Below are 21,675 nucleotides of genomic sequence, written 5' to 3'. Positions count from 1 at the left end.
GCCCTGCCCTCCCCACCCCTGCCCTCCCCTCCCCTCCCCTGCCCTCCCCTCCCCTCCCCTCCCCTCCCCTCCCCTCCCCTCCCCTCCCCTCCCCTCCCCTCCCCACCCCTGCCCTGCCCTCCCCACCCCTGCCCTGCCCTCCCCACCCCTGCCCTGCCCTCCCCACCCCTGCCCTGCCCTGCCCTGCCCTCCCCTCCCCACCCCTCCCCTCCCCTCCCCACCCCTGCCCTGCCCTCCCCACCCCTGCCCTCCCCTCCCCTCCCCTCCCCACCCCTCCCCACCCCTCCCCTCCCCTCCCCACCCCTCCCCTCCCCTCCCCTCCCCTCCCCACCCCTGCCCTGCCCTCCCCTCCCCACCCCTGCCCTCCCCTCCCCTCCCCACCCCTCCCCTCCCCTCCCCACCCCTCCCCTCCCCTCCCCACCCCTCCCCTCCCCTCCCCTCCCCTCCCCACCCCTCCCCTCCCCTCCCCTCCCCTCCCCTGCCCTCCCCTCCCCTCCCCTCCCCTGCCCTCCCCTCCCCTCCCCTCCCCTGCCCTCCCCTCCCCTCCCCTCCCCTGCCCAGCCCAGCCCTGCCCAGCCCAGCAGTATTAATGCCCCACTGGATGCCCTGATCTGGGTTTGCGTTGAGCCAGTTGCAGTTGTTGTGAAACAGCCACCCTGCTGTCGGTGCAAGTTGCAGTATTTGGACAGCAGGTGTTGCAGCTGGACATGCCTGAGAGGGGCTTTGTCTGCGCTCAATACCCCCAAAGTGATCTGCCCTGGCTCCAGAGCAAAAAGTGGCAGCTTAACTTGGTGACCTGCCTCAGCAACATACCCCCCCCACCCCCACCTCTGCAACTTGGGCGCAGCATTATTATTTCAGGGTCTTCTGAAATTCTGCAATCTAATTCTGCATCCCCAATTTTCACCCCCCCCATTGGCAGCCGTGTCTTCAACTGCCTGGGCTCCCCCCCCAAACTCTGGAATTCCCTCCTTAAACCTCTCCATCCCTTTTCCTCCGTTAAGATGCCAGTTAAAACCTACTGCTATAACCACCATCTGCCTGAATATCTCCTTAGCTGGTTCAGTGTCGTATTTGGCTTTATAATGCTCTTGTGCTGTACCTTGGGACAGTTTGTTACATTAAAGGCGCTACATAAATGGAAATTGGTGGTGTTCCGCTAGGTAGTGTTGGATGACAGGCCAGCAGCAGCACAATTCAGTGAAAATGTAGCATTGCGAAGCTAGCATATTCCCATATCCCTGTATTTCCAGCATTAACTGGTTTCTTAAAGTTTCACTTTCATTTTTTGTTATTGTGTGTGTACTTGTGCTCATGTGTGCCACCATCCTGTGCCCCTGGTATTTGCACGTCCTGAGATAACTGCAACTGCTTGAGATAAGTGAAAAGTTCAAGACCTCCGTTTATAACTCTGGCTGCTATCAAAGAGGAAAAAGAGATAGAAAGGTGAAAGATTTCAGAGAGGCAATTCAAGAGGTTGGGGCCTGGGAAGCTGTGTTGCCAGTGATGGAGAGATTAAAATTGAGGATGTGGACCTTACCAGAATTGAAGGAATGTAGGTATCTTGGTGGATTGTGGGGGTGTGGGTTAGTGTTGTTCTGAGGTTACAGGTGTATGGAGGATTTTGAAAAAGGGATGAGTATTTTAAAATTCAGGTGTTGCTGGACCGGGAGCCAGTGTAGGTCACCGAGCACAGGGTGATGGGTAAACGGGACTTGCTATGATTTAGAACTGGACAGCAAAATTTTGGATGAGCTGAAGTTTCTGTGTAGTGGAAGATGGGAGGCCAGCCAAGAGCGCTTTGGAATAGTTAAGTCTGGAGGTAACAAAGATATAGATGAGGGTTTTAGCAGCACATGAGCTGAGGCAGTGGTGACAATGGGAAATGTTAAGGAGGTGGAAACAGGTGGTCTTAGTGATCCTGCAGATATGGGGGTCAGAAATGATGCCAAGGTCACAAGCAGACTTGTTCAGCCTCAGACAGTGGCTGGAATGTGGGATGGAGTTGGTGGCTAAGGAGCAAGTTTGTGATGGGGACTGATTCTTCCCAGTGTTTAGCTGGATGAAACTTCTCATCAGTCCCGGAGGCTGGACAAGCAGACTGACAAACCAGGGGTTGAGAGTGGTGGTGGTGAGATGGAACTGGGTGTTGCTAGTGTCTGTGTGAACGTGACATTGTGTAGGCTAAGGGCAAAACCAATTTGAGTGGAGAAAAGCCCTAAAGATAATAAGTAAATGACAAGTGTACTTTTTGATGCTGTTGTCTGAAGGTGGAACGTTGGCCCCGACACCAGGGGAGCTCCTGGCTCTTTTTCAAATGGTGCCGTAATACATTTTTACATCCGTTTTAATAGACAGAGAAAGCCTCAGCTTATTATCTCATCCAAAAGTTGGCACTTCTGACAATGTGGCATTCCCTCAGCATTACGCTGAAGTGTTAGCTTTGACTATGGGCTGAAGTCCATAGTGGAGTTTGAAGTCAGAGATATGAGCTTCAAGCTAACTCACTGAAGGATGAAGTCTCCACCCATTTCACTGTTGAATGTGGACTATAAGATTCTGTCCAAGGTCATCGCCAATCGGCTCAAATCCGCTCTGGAATTGGTGATCCACCCTGACCAGACCTGCACTGTGCCAGGCAGGAAGATCTCTGACAGCCTCGCGCTGCTCAGGGATACGTTTGCCTATGTACAGGACAGGGGTGTGGATACCTGCCTCATCAACCTGGATCAGGAGAAGGCCTTTGACAGAATATCGCACACCTACATGGTGGATGTGCTCTCCAAAATGGGGTTTGGGGAGGGAATTCGAAATTGGATCCAACTGCTCTACACTTACATCAGTAGCGCAGTCTCAATCAATGGGTGGGAATCAGATAGCTTTCCGATTAAATCTGGAGTCAGGCAGGGCTGTCCTCTCTCACCTGTTCTTTTCGTGTGTTGCATAGAACCCTTTGCTGAGTCCATCAGGAAGGATCCGGGCATAAGAGGAGTGACGATCCCAGGCAGTGGAGGCACTCAGGTCAAAGCCTCCCTGTACATGGACGATGTCGCCGTCTTCTGCTCGGATCCGCTGTCGGTGCGCAGACTGATCCACATCTGCGACCAGTTCGAACTGGCCTCGGGAGCCAAGGTAAATCGTGGGAAGAGCGAGGCCATGTTCTTTGGGAACTGGGCTGGCCGATCCTTTGTCCCCTTCACTGTCAGGGCTGACGGCCTGAAGGTGCTGGGGATATGGTTCGGAGGGACCAGGGCATGCGTTAGAAACTGGAAGGAGCGAGTGTCTATGGTGAAAAGGAAACTGGGCATGTGGGAGCGACGCTCCCTCTCCATTGCGGGTAAGAACCTGGTCACCAGGTGTGAGGCACTCTCACTGTTGCTGTACGTGGCGCAGGTCTGGCCCATTCCACACTCCTGCGCGATGGCGATCACCCGAGTCATCTTTCGCCTTATCTGGAGGTCGAAAATGGATCGTGTCTGCAGGGACGCGATGTACAAGCCTCTAGATAAAGGGGGAAAAAAACGTGCCCAACATCGCCCTCATACTGATGGCCACCTTTGTGTGTGGCTGCATCAAGTGGTGCGTAGACCCTTAGTACGCAAACACCAAGTGTCACTACGTGCTGAGGTTCTACCTGTCCCCGGTGTTGCGAAGGATGGGTCTGGCCACGCTGCCGCGGAACACTCCAAGTAGTTGGACCGTGCCGTACCACCTGTCCCTCGTGGAAAAATTTACGCAGAGAAACACCTTTGATTGTGCCTTTGCAAAGAAGGTCTGGAGAGAGATGCAGTGGTTTCTGTCGAGGTTGATCCCGAGCAGTTCTGTGACACCGGACTCTGTGCTCTACGGGCTGTTCCCAGGGGGACACACCGAGACAAACATCAACTGCAGCTGGAGGATCATCAACTCGGTGAAAGACGCTCTTTGGTCTGCCCGAAACTTGTTGGTCTTCCAGCGCAGAGTTGTCCCCGACCGATTGTTGCAGACTGGCACACTTCAAAGTCCAGGACTACGTGCTGAGGGACGCACTAAAGCTTGGGGCAGCTGCCGCAAAGGCGCAATGGGGAAAGGTCGCTGTCTAAGACCTTTCTGCCACAGGGCACCGAGGGACTGGGAACTGTTTAAATCCCCTTGGGCTGTACAGCTCAAAATGAATGTCTGCAAATGATTGTAATATTCATTGTTTGTATTGATGTACCTCATGATACATGTTGTAAAAGGTTGAACCTGATTGTACCTTTGTGATGGTGATTTTGAAATGGTTTGGAATGTTCTTGAAGATATTTTATGAATAAAGTATCTTTTTGCAAAAAATAAGTCTCCATCCACTACAGCGCAGAGCCAAGCCTGGCCCTGTACTCTAGCTACAAAATTTAAGGGTCAGTGCTGTTTTAATTTTGCACGGTTTGGATTTGCTGTCGTTAGGGCTATATTCCAATGGTGCTTGGACAAAGCAGTGTTGTGGAGTATCTAAAAGACAATCAATAGAGAATCGACTGCAGGTAGATTCAAGCAGCAGTTTTTTGTTCAGTACAAGTGTGCACGCATGGGAAATGCTCTTTCAGAATGCTCTAAAAGGCAATTTGAAGTTACACAGTTTCTGTTATATATACCATATTTGGGATAACTCATCATTAACTCGCAATGCTCTTACATTGTATGTTTAATTGTTACATCCTTCATTGCAAATGAGTTTACAACATAAACATGGAATGACCTGTTCATCAACTCTGCATTTCCTGAGGAATCTGTAAAACAATCAAGGAATGACCCGACATTTAGCACAAATGATGTTCGCAGTTCATTCCAAAACATAAACTTTGCTTATCTATCCTGCTCTGCCTAGACATCTGCATATCTTGACCCTGAGGTCAAGCGATCAGTTTGTCACAGGGTAACTCATAGACTATCCTTCAACTTATTTTATCCTGCCCCAAATATCATATTCCTTTAGCTTTATCATGGTCTGACCCATAGGCTAGTCATTGACTGCTGGGCCTGGCCAAAAAGTCTTGTTCATTCTGTTATTTTTTTTAACTGCAGACACTTTTAAAACTTATATTCACAACTTGGCCAAGCCTGAGTAATCCCATGATGCATACTGATGTGCCTCTTCAGCAGTATAGCTACTTCTTCAAGGAACTGCTGCAAGTTCAGTCGAATAATTTTGCTACTCGGCTATTGATGTGTTAACCGTGTGACGTGAGAGAAAGCTTTTTCACACAACGAGTGGTTTAGGTCTGGAATGCACTGCCAGGAAGTGTGGCGGAGGCAGGTTCAATCGAGGCATTCAAGAGGGCATTAGATGATTATTCGAATAGAAACCATGTGCAGGGGTACGAGGAAAAGGCAAGGCAATGGCACTAGGTCATGATGCTCATTTGGAGAGCCGGTGCAGACATGATGGGCCGAATGGCCTCCTGTGCTGTTAAAATTCTGTGTAAGACATGCCGTTTGACTACCCTGTTACAGATTATAGATGCTACTCCTGATACTTTCCTGATGTTGAGCTCTCTGTTAATGACACAACTTTATTGCCTTTTGAGAATGAGACATTTACCTCTCCACATTCGAGCTACATATTGTAAAGTGTATAACCCCACAATGTACCAACAGCCCCAGTGAATGAGTTCATAATATGGAGCAATCAATGAAGCTGATTTGTTTATTTCAAGATTTTTACAATGTCCCAGTTAACATTTCAAGCTTATTTACTGTGGTTCCATTTCCCTCATGTTAGGTTTGTCCAGCTAGAATTTTCCTTACCAAATTAATTAATTTTGTAAAATTTGTCCCTTGGATGTGGGTGTCGCTAGCATTCATTGCCCATTCCTAATTGCCCTTGGGAAGGTGGTGGTGAGCTTCCTTCTTGAACCGCTGCAGTCCATGTGGTGTAGGTACACCCACAGTGCTGTTAGGGAGGGAGTTCCAGGATTTTGATCCAGTGACAGTGAAGGAACGGTGATATATTTCCAAATCAGGATGGTGAGTGACTTGGTGGGGAACTTCCAGGTGGTGGTGTTCCCATGTATCTGCTGCCCTTGTCCGAGATGGTAGTGGTTGTGGGTTTGGAAGGAGCTTTAGTAAATTACTGCAGTGCATCTTGTAGATGGTACACACTGCTGCTACTGTGCATCATTGTTGGATGGTGTGAATTTTGAAGGTGGTGGATGGGCTCCTGGACGGTGTCAAGCTTCTTGAGTGTTGTTGGAGCTGCACTCATCCAGGTAAGTGGGGAGTATTCCATCACACTCCTGACTTTGTGCCTTGTAGATGGTTGACAGGCTTTGGGGAGTCAGGAGGTGAGTTACTCAGCGCAGGATTCCTAGCCTCTGACCTGCCCTTGTAACCGCAGTATTTATATGGCTGGTTCAGTTCAGGTGATGGGAAATGGTGACCTCCAGGATGTTGATGGTGGGGAATTCTGCGATAGTAATATTATTGAATATCAAGAGGAGGTGATTAGACTCTCTTTCATTGAAGCTGGCCATTGCTTGATAATTGCATGGTGTGAATGCTGTTTGCCACTGAGCAACCCAAGCTGCCATTTGTCGTGTGCTGCACTTTATGCTGTTATGAGCTAGTCATTATAGGATGTACTCTGCTGCAATACACTGAATGCTTGATTCCAAAAGACCTTTTTGTAGAACAAAGAACAAAGAAAAGTACAGCACAGGAACAGGCCCTTCGGCCCTCCAAGCCTGCGCCGATCATATTGCCCGTCAACTAAAACATTTTGCACTTCCGGGGTCCGTATCCCTCTATTCCCATCCTATTCATGTATTTGTCAAGCTGCCTCTTAAACACCACTATCGTACCTGCTTCCACCACCACCACCTCTGGCAGCGAATTCCAGACACTCACTACCCGCTGCGTAAAAAACTTGCCCCGCACATCTCCTTTATAGTTTTCTCCTCTCACCTTAAATCTATGTCCCCTAGTAATTGACTCTTCCACCCTGGGAAAAAGCTTCTGACTATCTACTCTGTCCATGCCACTCATAATTTTGTAAACTTTTATCAAGTCGCCCCTCAATCTCCGTCGCTCTAGTGAGAACAATCCGAGTTTCTCCAACCTCTCCTCATAGCTAATAACCTCCAGACCAGGCAGCATCCTGGTAAACCTCCTCTGCACCCTCTCCAACGCCTCCACATCCTTCTGGTAATGTGGTGACCAGAATTGCACGCAATATTCCAAGTGTGGCCTAACCAAGGTTCTATACAGCGGCAGTGGGAGGGGTCCACCCGTTGTGCAGATATCCGTGAAGTGTGTTGTATGATTTGTGCATTGTGCTTTGGCTGGCAATCCAGTTCTGTCCAGGTGGCATATTATGTTGGAACTGGGTTGGGGGGTTTGGAGTGAGGGGGTGGGAAGGGTCCACCTACTTCATATTTAAAAGGGTTACCCTGTTATCCTGTGGTCTACTTAATCTCACTCTGTTTGTAAATAGTACCCAAAAAGCTCATTGTGCACCATTTTAATATAGATGTCTATGACATCTTTGGTAATCTCTCCTTTTCCTCCACCTACCACTGGCCCTCTATCCAGCTCCACCTGTCCCACCCCCCCTTAAACAGCTTATATTTCGCCACATTTCTATTTCTCTTCAGTTCTGAAAAAGAGTCATACGGACTTGAAACGTTCACTCTGTCTTTTTCTCCACAGATGCTGTCAGGCCTGCTGAGTTTTTCCAGCTATTTTTGATTTTAATATAGATGTTGGTCATGGCGAAATCAACTGCAATGCTCACCTTGTTTGTGCTTTTCGTGTGATCAGCTTATTCAAGAGTGACTGCATCCAAAAAAAAATCAATTTCTCCTTTTCTTCCGCGCAGATTGATGACAAGGAGTTTGATATTCCCCAAGTCGATACTCCACCTACTCTAGAAAGCATATTGAACGAGGTAAGCCTTGTGCTTAGATAAGATGCTTATACCTTTTTAAAAATGAAAATGTTAAACATTGTGGGTCTGAGGACTCCGTTTCTGCCTGTGATGAATAGAATTGTAAACGAAGGAGAGGATCACAGGAGGATTGGTGAAGTGCCACTCCCCCCTGAAAGTGGCTGTGAAAAGTAACTGTGCTTGAATATCCTGGAAATCCCCAATCAAAACAAATCCACAGTCAATTGATCAGCTTCCAAAAAGAAGGCGTTAAGTTTGGAGGAGGCCTCCTCCGAATTCTTAAAGGCTTTGGTTTCTTGTCCCCCTTCCATCATTTTCGGGGTGTAATTTGTGATATTTAATTTTTAAACATCAGAGCAAATATTTACATGGACTATAATGCTAAATTCAGCAGGAAAAGAGTCGACCTGACTGGCTGGTAAGAGCTGCCTCTCGGTGGCAGGTTTCTGGTGCTTGCAGCAGTAAAACTGCCTCCAGCTCCTGCAGGCGAACTGAATTCCATGACACAGGTCAACCAGTCAGCACCCCAAGGCCAGAAAACTAGGAGTGCATCTCTGTGGCAGGTTCTGTCATGTGGAGCTGGATGCCAAGCCCGAGAAAGTGGAAAATTTTGGTTTGTATTTGCAGTGCTGGGAATTGTGAAATACAAAGTAGGTATTCCAAGAAAGGCTTTTTTTCCAAAATGTATTCTTTCATGGGGTGTGAGCTTCACCGACTGGGCCAGCATTTATTGCCCATTATGTTGATGGAACTGCATTTATCCAGGCAAGTGGGGAATATTCCATCACAGTCCTGACTTGTGCCTTGTAGGCGGTGGACAGGCTTTGGGGAGTCAGGAGGTGAGTTACTCATCGCAGGATTCCGAGCCTCTGACCTGCTTTTTTTTTAATCCTTTCATGGGATGTGGGCAACACTGGCAAGGCCAGCATTTGTTGCCAATCCCTAATTGCCCTTGAACTGAGTGGCTTGTTAGGCCATTTCAGAGGGCAGTTAAGAGTTAATCACATTGCTGTGGCTCTGGAGTCACATGTAGGCCAGACCGGGTAAGGATGGCTGATTGCTTTCTCTAAAGGGCGTTAGTAAACCAGATGGGTCTTTACAACAATCAATGATATTGTCATGGTCATTGTTACTGAGCTTTATGTTCTAGATTTATTAACTGAATTGAAATTCCACGGGCTGCTGTGGTGGGATTTGAACCCTTGTTTCTGGAGCATTAACCTGAGCCTCTAGATTACTAGCCCAGTGACATTACTGCAATGCCACCATCTCCCCAGCCACAGTATTTATATGGCTGGTCTAGTTCTGTTTCTGGTCAATGGTAACCCCCAGGATGTTGATAGTGGGGGAGTAAGTGATGGTAATGCCATTGAATGTCAAGGGAAGATGCTTGGATTCTGTCTTGTTGGAGATGGTCATTGCCTGGCACATGTGTGAGGTGAATGTTACTTTTAATTAATGTAGTTAAATAGTAATACTGAGGTTGGGTTGAACGTCGCTCACCAGCCATGACAAACTTGCAGTGACACAGAAGAGCACCACTGCATTCCATGGGTACTGATGAGCCTTCCAGGAAACAAAATATCTGAGTGGCCAGAGAAACCTGTCTCTCCATCCTTTGTGTCATGAGCATTTATTTGTTTAATTTGGTGAACCTTGTGAAGAATGCCCAGTTTCATACCATTGAATCATGTTGTGCTGTGATATTGTTTATGTTACCATTGCCTTGTCTTCTATGCTTTTCCAGTTTCCTGGCTAGCAATGCATTGTACCTTATCTTAAACTATTATACACCACTACATTTAGGAAGGGGAGTAACTACAGGAGGTGAAAAAGGAATAGGTTAATTTTTTTTCTGTAATTTTTTAGCGACCAGCGGAGAATAAGGAGTATTGCTGAAAAAAAGAGTAATTTTTCATTGAAGCTTTTCATCTTGCACTCATCAGGTCAATTCGCAAGAAAACCAAATGTAAAGGGAACAGCAATTTATTCTATATGAGAAGAGAGTGCTGATGATCTCATACAGTATAAATTGTTGTTCCCTTTACATTCAGTCTTCTTACAAATTGTCCTGATGAGTGCAAGATGAAAAGCTTTGACAAAAAATGTCTCTTTTTTTCAGCAGTACTCAAGTTCTGTCCTACCAAATGACTATTAATAAGGGATATGATAGGGATGCAGTAGCATTGTGGTTACTGGGCTCATAATCCAGAGGCCTGGACTTAATGATCCAGAGACATGCGTTCAGATCCCACCATGGCAACTGGGGGAATTTAATTAAATAAATTAAATCTGGTTGCAAAAGCTAGTATCAGTAATGAAGACCACGAGACTTCTGGGTTGCTGTAAAAACCCACCTGGTTCATTCATGCCCTTTAGGGAAGGAAATCTGCCATCATTACCCAGTCTAGCTTACATGTGACTCCAGACCCACAGCAATGTGGTTGACTCTTGACTGCCCTCTGAAATGGCCGAGCAAGCCACTGACTTGCATACCAGAAGGCAGCTCACCACCACATTCTGGAGGGCACTTAGGGATAGGCAATAAAATGCTGGCCCGCTGGCAGTGACACCCACATCCTGTGAGCAAGTAAAGAGGGCGGCAAGGCATGTGGCAAAAAGTTATACAGATTGTAGAACCTTGTGTTCCTCTTCCCTTTCCATTGTACCCCTCCCCACACAGACAGAAGATGAAGATGAATCGTTTATATTGGAGGACCCAGCTCTCTTGAACATGGATAACATTGATACGCACTCAGGTGAAACCTCGTCTCTTGCTAGTTCAGATAGTGGGGACAGGACGCACTTAAAACGGTAAGTGTTTACAGGGAACATCAACGTGTTTACAGTCAATAAAAAAGAACTCACGAGGTTAAAACTTAAACAAAACCGTGGGGAAAACCATTTCTACTCAAACTTACTGGCTTTACCCTTGTATACGTGCTTTACTGAGTTTATGTTGACTTGTAGTCTCTAACTACTGATGGTTATCGTGCTTTATCACCATTGTAGGAACTAGAATTTTAACAGCGGGTCTCTGATGGACTATATAATAGATGGGTAGTGAGGGTCTAATGTGGAATCCAATCAACGGGTCAGATATATATTGGAATAATAAATACCTGGGAATGTGTCAAATACTGTGACCTAAGCAAGGGTTCAGATGGTTAGTATTTGAGATGATGGTTTTTGTTTAGAATAATGAATACATGGATGTGAGTCAGAGTGTGGAATCTGATGAGTTTCTTGCAAGCACAAATATTTGTTAAAATAATAGTGATGCAGTTATCTTTCATATGTTACACATTCTTCAGTATTATCAGCCTTCTCCATAATCATAATTGACAATGGCTTTTTGCAACAGGTTTCGTGACAAACCATGTGCATTAACTGTAGGGATTTAAAGAAGAAAATTAAGCCACTCCTCCATATTTCTTGACAACTATCTCGGGCTGCATCCTGGCAGGTTGCTGCTTTCTGTTATCCATTGGAAATCTACTTTGGGAATGGAGGCAAAAGCATTCCAAGCTCAATAATGCAAATGGAGGCTATAAGTTAAAGCACCTCTGTGTACTTAACAAAGGATCATAATAAAACATCAACAGTGAAATCAGCTGCATTATATCTGCCATTGACTCCTGCAACTAACGCTTTTGACTGGTCTTGATCGCTACTAATTTACTCTGAAGTGTCTAGATTACAATTTGTTTTGCTGTGTTAGTGATGTAGTGGCTGAACAGGGGTAAAGGTAAGAAGATGCATCTCTCACGGTTCCTTTTCCTTCCTCTCGTTTATTAACCAATGGCATCATCCAGAAGGAAAAAAGTTTCAGACGTCAGCTCAAGCGTTCCTGGTTCGGTTGTCCGGCGGTCAGTCCTTAAAGGAGTTTCTGCGCAAGTTGTGTCTGCAGCAGTAAGTATATTTCATTAGCTTTTCAGCAGGTGTTTTACCTATTTCTTGTGATGGTGACAGGCATGCAGTTAATGTGTCTTTTGGCTAAATAACATTTGGTTCCCCCTTCATTGGAAGTACAGCAGGGTGATGGTCATGATGGCCATTTTCTTGTTTCAGTAGGAGAGCTGTGCTAAACAGTTCTGATAAACGTCTTGAGTTTAAATGTTCTAAAACATTGAGTGCTATAAAGCGGAATTACGGTTGTAGATGTCTGATATTTCTAAACACAAGCGCATGGTTTCCAGTGGGAAGATTGACGCTACATGCATTATTGCAGTGCCTGAGAGATATGATTAGGATAACTTACAGACTGGCAGGTTTTCTATGGGCCAGAAGAGAGAAGAGGCCAGGCCAGAGTAAGATCATAAGAAATGGCCTTTAAATATGGCGCCCGGACGCTCGAATCCACCAGCTGACGGCGGGCGGACGAATCAGCTCCCGACCCGCCAGGTGTATCGGACCGATGGGCTTCTTTGCATAATTAATGACCCTCCAAGCGCAGAATCAGGCCCGAGTTCCCGCCATTCCAGACAACGGGGTGGGCCCCACCAGCACACTTAGTCTCATGAAGGGAAAATTCCACCCATTGAGTGGGCAAGAACATGGCAGATGGAATATAATTGGAAAAGTGTGAACTTATCCATTTTGGTAGGAGGAACAGATGTGCAGAGTATTTTTTAAACAGTAAGAGATTAGAAAGTGTAGATGTACAAAGGGACCTGGGTGTCCTCATCAATAAGTCACTGAAAGCTAACAAGGCCGGTGCAGCAGGCAATTAGGAAGCTAATGGAATGTTAGCCTTTATCACAAGAGGATTGAACACAGGAGTAGCAAAGTCTTGCTTCAATTGTATAGAAACTTGGTTAGACCACACCTGGAATACTGTGTGCAGTTTTGGACCCCTTATCTAGGGCAAGGACATTGTAGCCATAGAGGGAGGTTCACCGGACTTGTTCCCAAGGTGGTAGGGCTATCTTATGAAGAGAGATTGGGCAAACTTGGCCTATATTCTCTGGAGTTTCGAAGAATGAGAGATGATCTCATTGAAACCTACAAAATAATTAAATAGACAGGGTATACACAGGTAAGATGTTTCCCCTGGCTGGGGAATCTAGAACCAGGGGACACAATTTCAAAATAAGGGGGAAGCCTCTTAGGACTGAGATGAGGAGAAATTTCTTCACTCAGAGGGTTGTGAACCTTTGGGATTCTCTACCCCAGAGGCTGTGGAAGCTCAGTTATTGAGTATGTTTAAAGCAGAGATTGGTATTTAGAAATCTGTCAATGACATAAATGGATATGGGGATAGTGTGGGGAAAAAGCCATTGAAGCTATGATCATATTGAATGGTGGCGTGGGCTCAAAGGGCCGAATGGCCTACTCCTCCTATGTTCAAACAGGAGCAGGAAGTGGATCATTCATCCCATTGAGCCTGCTCCGCTGTTCAGTAAGATCATAGCTGATTTCATCATGGCCTCAGCCCCACTCTGCCTGCTCCTGCTTCCCCCCCCAAAAACCCTCGACTCCCTTGTAGATCAAAAATCTGTCTAACTCAGCCTTGAATAAATTCAATGAACTAACCTCCACTGCTCTCTGGGAAAGAGAATTTCAAAGACTTAGCAACCCGTTCAGAGAAGAAATTCCTCTGCATCTCAGTCTTAAATGGGAGAGCCCTTATTTTATTGTGCCTTGGAGTAGACAAGAAGAAGAGAGGCTTGTATTAATTTAGAGCCTTTAAGATATAAAAAATATCCTGAAGTGCTTCACAGTCATTTAATCAAAAAGAAAAGCACAGTTGCCTAGCAGTGGTACAGTGGTTATGGCACATTGCTCTGCACAGCAACATTGTGGAATGTGGACTCACTTCCACCATCAACAACAATTAGCATTTGCAAAATGCTTCAGGGACTTATAATCAAATATAGATGCTGAACTAAGATATTCAGTGGGAGTGCTTGGCCCATGAGATGGGTTTTAAGGGGGCCTTAAAGGGTAAGATGGAGGAGCTTGGGGAGGAACTTTGAAAGTGTGGTGTCAAAATGAGACATTTCCGCCAGTGTTTGGAGGAAGGGGGGAATGATGTGCAAGAGGCCAGAGGAATGCAGAGCCCTGATGGAGGGAGGGAGGGAGAAAGCTGGGTTATAGGGCTGGAGAAGGTTATATAAATAAAAGAGGCACGACCATGAACTGAATTAAATACAAGGATGCAAATATTATATTTGAGGGTAAGATAAAAGCAAAAAACTGCGGATGCTGGAAATCCAAAACAAAAATAAAAATACCTGGAAAAACTCAGGTCTGGCAGCATCTGCGGAGAGGAACACAGTTAACGTTTCGAGTCCTTATGACTCTTCAACAGAACTGAGTAAAAATAGAAGAGAGGTGAAATATAAGCTGGTTTAAGGGGGGTAGGACAAGTAGAGCTGGATAGAGGGCCAGTGATAGGTGGAGTTAACCAAAAGATGTCACAGACAAAAGGACAAAGAGGGGTTGAAGGTGGTGATATTATCTAAGGAATGTGCTAATTAAGGGTAGAAAGCAGGACATGCAAGGTACAGATAGCCCTAGTGGGGGTGGGGTGGGTGAAGGAATTGAAAAAGGCTAAAAAGTAGAGAAAAAACAATGGATGGAAATACATTTAAAAATAATGGAAATAGGTGGGAAAAGAAAAATCTATATAAATTATTGGAGAAAAAAAGGGGGTAGGATCGGAAAGGGGGTGGGGTTGGAGGAGAGAGTTCATGATCTAAAATTGTTGAACTCAATATTCAGTCCGGAAGGCTGTCAAGTGCCTAGTTGGAAGATGAGGTGCTGTTCCTCCAGTTTGCGTTGAGCTTCACTGGAACAATGCAGCAGGCCAAGGGCGGACATGTGGGCATGAGAGCAGGGTGGTGTGTTGAAATGGCAAGCGACAGGGAGGTCTGGGTCATGCTTGCGGACAGACCGAAGGTGTTCTGCAAAGCGGTCACCCAGTCTGTGTTTGGTCTCTCCAATGTAGAGGAAACCGCATTGGGAGCAACGAATGCAGTAGACTAAATTGAGGAAAGTGCAAGTGAAATGCTTCTTCACTTGAAAGGAGTGTTTGGGCCCTTGGACGGTGAGGAGAGGGGAAGTAAAGGGGCAGGTGTTGCACTTTCTGCGGTTGCATGGGAAGGTGCCGTGGGAGGGGGTTGAGGTGTAGGGGGTGATGGAGGAGTGGACCAGGGTGTCCCGGAGGGAATGATCCCTGCGGAATGCCGCTGTGGGGCTGAAGGGACGATGTGTTTGGTGGTGGCATCATGCTGGAGTTGGTGGAAATGGCAGAGGATGATCCTTTGAATGTGGAGGCTGGTGGGGTGATAAGTGAGGACAAGGGGGACCCTATCATGTTTCTGGGAGGGAGAGGAAGGTGTGAGGGCGGATGCGTGGGAGATGGGCCGGACACGATTGAGGGCCCTGTCAACCACCGTGGGTGGAAAACCTCGGTCAAGAAAGAAGGAGGACATGTCAGAGGAACTGTTTTTGAAAGTGGCATCATCAGAACAGATGCGACGGAGGCGAAGGAACTGAGAGAATGGGATGGAGTCCTTACAGGAAGCGGGGTGTGAGGAGCTGTAGTCGAGGTAACTGTGGGAGTCGGTAGGCTTGTAATGGATATTGGTGGACAGTGTATCACCAGAAATTGAGACAGAGAGGTCAAGGAAGGGAAGTGTCAGAGATGGATCATGTGAAAATGATGGAGGGGTGGAAATTGGAGGCAAAATTATTAAATTTTTCCAGGTCTATCTCCACCTATCACTGGCCCTCTATCCAGCTCTACTTGTCCCACTCCCCCTTAAACCAGTTTATATTTCACCTCTCTTCTATTTTTACTTAGTTCTGTTGAAGAGTCATACGGACTCGAAACGTTAACTGTGTTCCTCTCCGCAGATGCTGCCAGACCTGGTGAGTTTTTCCAGGTATTTTTATTTTTGTTTTATATTTGAGACGTTGGGAGACTGGAAGCCAACGAGATCAGTGGGGACAGGAGTGATGGATGAGTGGGATTTGATGAAGATTAGGATATGGATAAGCTGAAGTTTATAGAGGCTGACCAGGAGAGAAGTGGAACCGTTGAATCTGGAGGTGACAAAGGTATGAATATAAAATTCAGCAGCAGATGGATTGAGGTATGGTGAATGAAAACTGTGAATGACAACGAGCACCATTAACCTCACTATTATTTTGACAGAAAATTATGGCCCATTGTCTTATATCTGAAGTAACTTACGCAATTTTCTGTTTAGTGATCTCATGTTGCCATCAATGTAACCAAATTGAAAAACAAGGTGGATTTTGAGTACAGCAACCAGTAGGTGAGATGAGACTACGCCATAGTCAAAGTTTCTACTTTCTGTTTTACAGGATAGAGTAGATGCAGGATTGCCCACTGCTGTTGTAAGTACATAACTATATATCACCATCCAAGCCTACATGAATATATTGACTAAATATTTTGTTAAAATATGTGTAGAATTTACACCTGTATGTCAAGAAGAAAAATAGGAATTATTGAGAGGTGAGTAGAGTTGGTTATTTATGAACTGGACCCATGTATGATAATGACAACATTAGGTAAGATTGCAATTCCAAAGCTGCATAGTGTCCATTGTGCTGATGGAAGTTAGTGTTTTCCCTTTGCCTGAATCCTGCCACATAATCTTCGTGGAAAACAGTTAGGCAGGTAATAAATACGCTTACTTGCCCATTAACTCTGATTTATTTGATTCATGCCCCTTTCCCTAAACAAAGCCTTTACTGGACTCTCAGGAGTTCCTCAGGGTAGTGTCCTCAGCCCAACCACCTTCAGCTGCTTCATCAATGACCATCCTTCCATCATAAGGTCAGAAGTGGGGATGTTTGCTGATGATTGCACAATGTTCAGCACCATTCGCGACTCCTCAGATACTGAAGCAGTCCACATCCAAATGCAGCAAGACCTGGACAATATCCAGGCTTGGACTGACAGGTGGCAAGTAGCATTCGAGCCATACAAGTGCCAGGCAATGAAAATCTCCAATAAGAGAGAATCCAACCATTGCCCCTTGATTTCAGTGGCATTACCATCACTGAATCCCCCACTATCAACATCCTAGGAGTTACCATTGACCAGAAACTGAACTCGACTAGCCATATAAATACTGTGGCTACAAGATCAGGTCAGAGGCTGAGTATCCTGCGACAAGTAACTCACCTCCTGACTCCCCAAATCCTGTCCTCTATCTACAAGGCACAAGTCAGGAGTGTGATGGAATACTCCCCACTTGCCTGGATGAGTGCAGCTCCCACAACACTGAGGAAGCTGGACACCGTCCAGGACAAAGCAGCCCACTTGATTGGCCGCACGTCCACAACATTCACTCCCTCCACCACCGTCGCACAGTAGCATCAGTGTGAAACATCTACGAGAATACAGGAATTCACCAAGGCTCCTTCGACAGCACCTTCCAAAACCATGACCACTACCATCTAGCAGGACAAGGGGAGCAGATAGATGGGAACACCACCATCTGGAAGTTCCCCTCCAAGTCACTCACCATCCTGACTTGGAAATATATCGCCATTCCTTCACTGTTGCTGGATCAAGATCCTAGAACTCCCTCCCTAACAGCGCCATGGGTGTACCTACACCACATGGACTGCAGCGGTTCAAGAAGGCAGCTCACCACCACCTTCTCAAGGGGCAACTAGGGATAGGCAATAAATACTGGCCTAGTCAGCGACGCCCACATCCCATGAATGAATAACAGCAAAAATTGGAAGACCTGTGTATGCATTCTACTGCCCCTCTCAAAATTGGGCCCATATTTGCACTTTGTGACTAGTGTAATTTAGCTTTGATCTCTCCTGTCCATACTGTTCTGGCTTGAAAATCAGTTTGCATTGGTCAAGCCTCCTGGCAAAGCGGTGTTGGAGTGACACTGGTTGTGGGCCTGGAAAAGCCTGGCTCTACATTTAGATGGGTTGACCTCCAAATAGTACCCAGGTTTTCAGTCCTGTCCTTATACAACAGTGTACCTTCCAAAGTACCACAAGCAGTTCTGTGGACGACCTCCATAATGGGAGATAAAAGTTAAAACAGGGAGTTACTAACTTTTTTTGGCTGATGTATTTGAATGTAGTTTAAAAGGAGATAGGGAAGGAACACAACATTTCTCGAATTTCTTGAGCTGTGCTGTTGTCTTTAGAAATGATGGAATTTTTGATGCACAGAAATTCAGCGTTGCTGGAATGTGAAAGAGCATATTGAAGCCAAGAATCTCTAATTGTATTTGTTTTTTTTTTAACATATTTTATATTTCTCTAGGTTGTATCAAATGTAATAGCAGTGGGAACGTCACATGGACTGGCGCTTGTATTTGGTAAGGTAGAAATCTTCTGCAGCCTTTCTAACTGCTCCATTCCTCAAAGTAACAAAACCTAATGGTGTTTGTAGTATTGAACTGAAAATTCTCCAACCTGCTGATAACCTAAATACTTTAATCATGCCTGCGTGGTGATGTATTTTCAGGAACTCTGTATTTACAATTTTATGGTGCAAATGTGTGTTGTATGTTACTTTAATAGTTTTCTTTTAAAAATTGTACAAAGATGATGAAAGAGGGCTCATTCTGCATTTGGGCAATTCTAACAAATTGGTGCTCTGAGGGAACACAGAACAGAAAATCGCAGAGCCCATGTATTCTGTTCAGTGAAATGGACAGTTGGAAAACCATGGGCTGCAGGTTGATGCTTTCCCGACACATTCCCTGCGAGTGCTGATCTTTCCTGGCAGTACTTGATTGTGGAATTTAGCCCGAATGTTAAGCTGGTTTTCTTGGAAAGAGTTTAAGCAAGTCTCTCATATTTTAAAGCTCCATTTCCAGACTCTCTGCTTCCTTGATTTTGTTGCCCTTTAGCACACAACGTGATCTCTATGCGGAGACCTGTAGGGCCACTGCTTATCTTGCCTTTGTATTAGTTGCAGGGAATTGTGCGAGAATGGCTTTTCTCTAATTTTGTACCCTGTCATTACAGGGAAGCACCTAATTACCACTCGCTTGAGATTGAGAGCTCAGCAGAGCAGAGGGAGTAGTCAACATTCCTTCATACTATAATATTTCAATTGGATCTTCTAAAATAAATGCCCCACTCACTAAGTAATTATGGTTGATGTTTTGACAGTACTCCGACCACCACTATTTTCCAGTTAGATTTTGAATTTCAGGAGTGTAAACTTGCCCCCAAATTCCACTGAGAGTCTAGTGTAGAGGATAACAGTAATCTAAAATGCAGGTGCCTTTTAGCTTTGGGGCATGTATTGTGTAAAGTATTTTGGTTTTGTTCCAGAGGGAGATAAGAACATTAACATTGATCACATTTCCAGAGTACAGAATTGCTCTGATCCAAATAGACTGAGTGATGTGATGTTGCTTGTCTAGTATTAAATGAAATAATCAACGTTATAAAATTATAGCTGGGCGGGAAAGTATTGCATATATTTTTAAAGAACATGCCTGAACCTCAAACCAGTGAGAGATTTAAAAATGAAACATATAAGATCCTGAGGCGACTTGACAGGGTGGATATGGAGAGGATGTTTCCTCTCGTGGGAGAATCTAGAACTGGGGGTCACTGTTTAAAAATAAGGGGTCGCCCATTTAAAACAGAGATGAGATGAAATTTTTTCCCTGAGGGTTGTGAGTCTTTGGAACTCTCTTCCTGAAAAGGTGATGGAAGCAGAGTCTTTGAATAATTTTAAGGCAGAGGTGGATAGATTCTTGTTAAGCAAGTGGGTGATAGGTTATCGGGGGTAGGCATGATGCAGATTTCAGGTTACTATCAGATCAGCCATGATCTTATTAAATGGCGGAGCAGGCTCGAGGGGCCGAGTGGCCTACTCCTGCTCCTTGTTCGTATGTATTTAAATAATGCTGAATGGTGTCATCATTATGAATTGCTTTTGGAGTGCAGAGGCTAGTTATGGAGGATATCCTCTTCATCATTTGCAAGTTGCCTCTACTTGAAGTGTCAGCTTGACTTAGGCCTGTGCACTTTCACCTCTGAACCAGAAGTTTGCATGTTCAAGGCCCCTACCAGGATGTGTAATTTATGCTGACAGGATAGCAAAGTCTTGAGGGGGCATTGCAGCAGTGCTACCTTTTAGATGAAGTGTTACCTTCCTCTTCAGATGTACGTAAAAGATCCAGTGCCACTTTTACAGCAAGGGCAGAAAGTTTCCAAGCCAATGTCCTTCCCTCAAATAACTCCACCAAAATTGATGGTCTGGTTTGTTGTCACCTGTGGATTTTTTCTGCGTGCAATCTGGATGACATTTTTGTCTAAATTGCGTGTACTCCAAAAGTAATTTGTGGAAGCACTTTGAGATTTTTCTTAGTGATGTAAAAAGATTATATAAATGTATGTCTTTCCTGTCTCATTATGAAACACAGTAAGCCTAGTGTTCCTACTTGTCTGCTTTCTTTTGATGTAAAAGATTACATTTGCGGGAAGTAATTTAACTGCCTATGTTCTCTTTGTGCAGAGATGCTTCATGTTATGTTGCACCAGCCCTTTCTGATTTGCTGTTTTTCTCCCACGTGCAGAGTGTTGTGATCTTCGTATATTATAGAGGAAAAGTTTATCCGTTTTTGTTTTAAGTGAATTGTGCTGATAATACTGAACACTGACTTGTGGTCTCTTCTTTCTCCTCCTGTCCTCGTGGATGTAATAGGAAAAGGTACAGAACACAGAGGTGTGGGTGTACCTCGGGGCTTGCTTGCTTTCTGCTTCTTTACAAACTGCTGCTTCAATAATTGACTTAAAATGGGGTTCCATGCACTGGTGTCGTAGGTTACGAAATTCTTAATTTTGAAATATTGTATAGGTGTTCCAGGCTTTTCTGTCAAGCTGTCTTCTCTGTACATATACAATGGGGTATACATCACAGGTCAACAATATGAGCAACAGAATTGTAACCACCATTTCCTGGTTTCTGATTTTTTTTTCCCCCTCTTATTACAAACTTTATGTTAACAACATTTTCTCCTTAATCTGGAATTAACCCTGAAAAATAGAGAAGCCCTAGTTAATCTCATTATTATCAAAACAAAGTACAGGAGCAGAAAAACCCATTTTGCTTTGTCTGTTTTGATGGCTTTAGAATTGAAAAATTCAGTAGAATTTCCAGTTCACTACCTATATCCCTCAATTGATTTTCTTGTGAGGTGTCTGCCCAGCTTCCTCTGAAAAAACACCCTTGTGTGAATTATATGAAGATATATCCGATTTGTTCATTCATCTTGCCTCTTCTCACCTTCATTCCGCGCTGTCTCATTGCCATTCCTGAGGCAGTGCTAACCAGCTGCTCAGGATTCACCTTGAGCATCTTGAATTCGGTCTACTTTGCTTACCATAACTTGCTGTTCAGTTGTACCTGAGAAGTCCACGCCTGTTAACTGAAAGATGCTTAATTCAAATTACCGGACAATTTATTTTTGAAGATGCAAAGTCACTTTGAATTAAGAGGAGTAGAGGGCCTCTGAATAAGATCCATCATTAATCCTATCTTATCTGAAATAAGCAAACTCGGCTTCTGTCGTCTCACCTTGTAGCTTGGGTGCCTAACGGTGGGTGTTAGATGGGGAGCTAACAGCTGCACCTTTCTCTGTGCCATGATGTCCTCCTTGAAATATAGGGCGGAATGTTCCGGCCCTGTCACCACTGGGGCAGGGCCAGAAAATGCGGTACGCCATTCAAAAGTTCATTGACCTCAGCCAGCAGGAGAGGCTGTAAAATTCCACCCCTAGTGACTAGAGCTG

General features: G+C 45.2%; 1 protein-coding gene across 2 annotated transcripts in view; it reads left to right on the top strand.

Annotated features, from left to right (window-relative positions):
- vps8 (VPS8 subunit of CORVET complex) overlaps window positions 1–21,675 on the top strand; it is a 570,202-nt gene that overhangs the window by 1,430 nt on the left and 547,097 nt on the right. For both annotated transcript variants that reach the window (XM_078551411.1, XM_078551410.1), the window contains exons 2-6: window positions 7,835–7,903; window positions 10,587–10,717; window positions 11,719–11,815; window positions 16,241–16,273; window positions 18,183–18,237. In XM_078551411.1, the coding sequence (XP_078407537.1) occupies window positions 7,835–7,903; window positions 10,587–10,717; window positions 11,719–11,815; window positions 16,241–16,273; window positions 18,183–18,237 (385 nt within the window). The remainder of the gene's footprint in view (window positions 1–7,834; window positions 7,904–10,586; window positions 10,718–11,718; window positions 11,816–16,240; window positions 16,274–18,182; window positions 18,238–21,675) is intronic.

The sequence above is a fragment of the Cetorhinus maximus genome, chromosome 11, assembly GCF_964194155.1.
Source record: "Cetorhinus maximus chromosome 11, sCetMax3.hap1.1, whole genome shotgun sequence".
Lineage (NCBI taxonomy): Eukaryota > Metazoa > Chordata > Chondrichthyes > Lamniformes > Cetorhinidae > Cetorhinus > Cetorhinus maximus.
This window is presented reverse-complemented; position numbering and strand designations above follow the sequence as displayed.